The sequence below is a fragment of the Sinocyclocheilus rhinocerous genome, unplaced genomic scaffold (assembly GCF_001515625.1).
Source record: "Sinocyclocheilus rhinocerous isolate Xijiao unplaced genomic scaffold, SAMN03320098_v1.1 scaffold124, whole genome shotgun sequence".
Lineage (NCBI taxonomy): Eukaryota > Metazoa > Chordata > Actinopteri > Cypriniformes > Cyprinidae > Sinocyclocheilus > Sinocyclocheilus rhinocerous.
The window spans coordinates 333364-336622 of NW_015659962.1; the positions used below are offsets into that span (position 1 = coordinate 333364).

A 3259-nucleotide genomic window follows, 5' to 3' on the forward strand; every position below is an offset into this window, starting at 1 on the left:
CATTACAGTATGGTAGGGGCGTAACATTTCCGTCACATGCTTGATGTATTCGGCCAATCATAATGCACTGGATAGCTGGCCAGTCAGAGCACACCTCGCTTTTTCAGACCGATGAGTTTTGTAAAAATCGACGCGTTTCAGAAAGGCGGGGCATAGAGGAGAAACAATAATGCACAGTATGTGGAAAATAATGTGTTTTTTGAACCTTAAACCGCATAAACACATTTCATTACACCAAATACACAAAATACTGTTCTTTTTAGCAGCATCATATGACCCCTTTAAGTTTAACATCACTCAACAAACCAACCGTCTAATATTACTCATATTAGTGAAAAAAATGTGTATTATGATTATTATTAATAATAAATTGCTATTCACTGCAGAAGTCTTTTCATCATTGCAACACATTTGTTTGCATCCGTTTAAATTCTCACAATAATTGCTTTATCATTCATACTTGATTTTTATTTTTAACAGTAATTAAATTAAAAATAATAAAGATTTAAACAACCAAAATAGCATAAAATAATAAACAGTAATAAACAAAATATATTTAGTATTTTTTATAATAATAAAAAAAAATATATATATTTTTTTTTATAAAATTAAAAATGACACTTAAAAAAAAAAAACGTTTCCGTTTTTGTAGGTTCTTACAGTGTTTATTGAACATAAATCGATTCATTAATCGATCATATTACGGTTGCCAGCATTTTATAAAAGCCATAAGCAACAAGTTCATGTGAGAACAGCACTGAATTATGGTAAAATCAATGTAAAACGTTTGACTTTATTAATCATATATTTAATGCATAATTTTAATTAATACAAAATTTGTACCTTTACTGATTCTGCAAGTTGATTTTCTGATCAAAATAAGATTAAGTCAAATTAATTTTTATAGCACTTCTCGATTACATTACATCGATCTGCACAAACGATTAGTGTTTTATTTTCCCGTCAGATGAACAGTTCTGCGCATAAATACAGTGAAATGGCTCTGTTCTACTGTACATGAGATACGGCTGTCAATCAGAGGCTCGTCTCCATGGCGACTGACTCCTGCGTTCCTCCACGAGAACCCTCTCAAATGCCACTCAAACAATAACCATGACAACAAGTGTCTCCAAGACGAGAGGAAATCAATACAGAAGCCAATTATTCTACCTGCGGCATTCTGGGAGCAAACACTATTATTCTGCGAGAAAGAGACTCAGCTTCTGCAGACAAACACCAAAAACCCTCTCGTGCACGATGCTTTCATCTGATTTATGAGTTCATTTACACAGTGAGCTCAAACTGCCTCTAAAAGACATTTAGATTCTGAAATCACTCAAAATATCTGGTGAAGAAAAGCGAAAGTAGAGAAGAGAAAAGATCCTGCAGAGTTCTGATGAAATGATGTTCAGACATTCATAAGCGAACGCACGCTGCTGTCCGAGGGATTCATTTTCATTTTAGATTAAAAAGCACGACAACATTTCTACAACTTTAAAATGTTGTCAATTTTGCGAGTTTAACTAAGTGAAACTAAAACTGAAAAAAAGGTAAACAATAGTGCAGTTAAACGATTAATCGCGATTAATCACATCCAAAACAAAGGTTTGTGTTTACATAATATACTGTATGTGATCTATATATAAATACACACACATGCATGTATATATTTACATGTATATATATATAGAGATATTCATATATAATTTATTTTATATATAAATAATATTTTTATATAAACAAAAAAATTTCTTAAATATATATATGCATGTGAGTGTATTTATACAGTATATACATCATAAATATACACAGTATACACATATATTATGTAAACACAAACTTTGATTTTGGATGCGATTAATCGCGATTAATCGTTTGACGGCACTAGAAAAAATTAAAATAAAAAAAGAATTATATAATAAAAATAAATCAAGGCAGAAATTAAACTTCAGGTTTCCGTTTGCATTTGTTTTATTAAAATTTTTTTTTTTTAAATTATTTATATTTTTAATAAATTTTTATTTCAGTTTTTTAGTTATTTTAGTCAACTGAAACTAGAAATAAGAAATGTTGCGGAGACAAAAGTTTAGTTAAAGTTTTAGTAATTTTGTTGCGTTTTTGTCATTTTAATTAGCTCCTGTTTTTTTATATATGTCTACGTAGTTTTAATTAATTTTCATTTCAGTTTTAGTTAAACTAAACGAAAACGAGAAATGTTTCCTTGCAAACTAACTGAAATAAAATAAGTTTAAATTTCTTAATTTTTCACTTTATTTCAGTTAGTGTTTATCTTATTTCAGGTAATGTAACAAGTAACAACATTTCTTTACGGTTCTAGTTTTTCAGTTAATGATAATAACCCTGGTCACAATGCTATAAATATTAACGGTCCTACAAACAGGCTTCACTTTGTTTATGCAGAATTTAATTAGAATCTTTTTTCTTTCTTTATGAGGTGAAATATGATCTGGATGTGTTCCATGACTTTAGAAATCATCTCGTGTCATAATTCCGGACCTTCAGGAGCTTGTTGAGGAAGGATGCACATGATTTAAGACTCTTACTATGACATCTTCAGGAGTTCGTTGGTTTCTGGTTTCCAGACGCCTCGAACCAGCTGCTCAAAGTTACTCAAGAGTCCTCCACCGGCTCCTGCAGACACACAATCACGTCTGGAGATCAGAGATAGCATCCGCTAGCGATAATAACTCTTTCTGCATGATGCACGAGTCGCTCGCTGATGTGTTTTGGCTCTTAAACTTTTATTATTTCAGCGGCGATTGTAATTAGTCACCTCGACCTCTTGATATTTCAAAGCTTTTCTCGCTGTAATTGAAGGACAGCGGGGTGAAATGCATCATGGGTTTTAATAATGAGTGTGATTAAATTCTGAAAAATAACCTTGAGCTTTTAAACATTAAAATGTCAAGCCAAGAATACTGTCACATCCCGCTCGATATCTGAATGGAAACAGCCAACGTGGATGGATGAGTGTAATTAGCGTCAGTGTACCTTTAGCCCAGCCCACCGCGATCATCACAAACAGACCGTCTTTGTACTTCCTTCCTGCTTGTGTGACTCCGCCCAGAACCTTCCAGGTACGGGTCACTTCCTTCATCGCCGTCAAGACCAGACGCACGGGCAACACGGACGCCAGCGAGTACACGGCATCCAGAGGACAATAAAACACCAGATACCTGCAGAAGCACACACACACACACACACATACACACAATACATACGAGTTTAGAATAATCAC

At 33.2% G+C, this 3259-nt stretch overlaps 1 protein-coding gene across 1 annotated transcript in view; it reads right to left on the reverse strand.

Annotated features, from left to right (window-relative positions):
- The window catches only part of LOC107724709 (trimeric intracellular cation channel type B-like), a gene marked incomplete at its 5' end in the record, with an annotated part of 14858 nt that overhangs the window by 7532 nt on the left and 4067 nt on the right, over nucleotides 1-3259 (reverse strand). The window contains 2 exons of the mRNA XM_016533723.1: nucleotides 2565-2652; nucleotides 3013-3197. Coding sequence (XP_016389209.1) covers nucleotides 2565-2652; nucleotides 3013-3197 — 273 coding nt within the window. The remainder of the gene's footprint in view (nucleotides 1-2564; nucleotides 2653-3012; nucleotides 3198-3259) is intronic.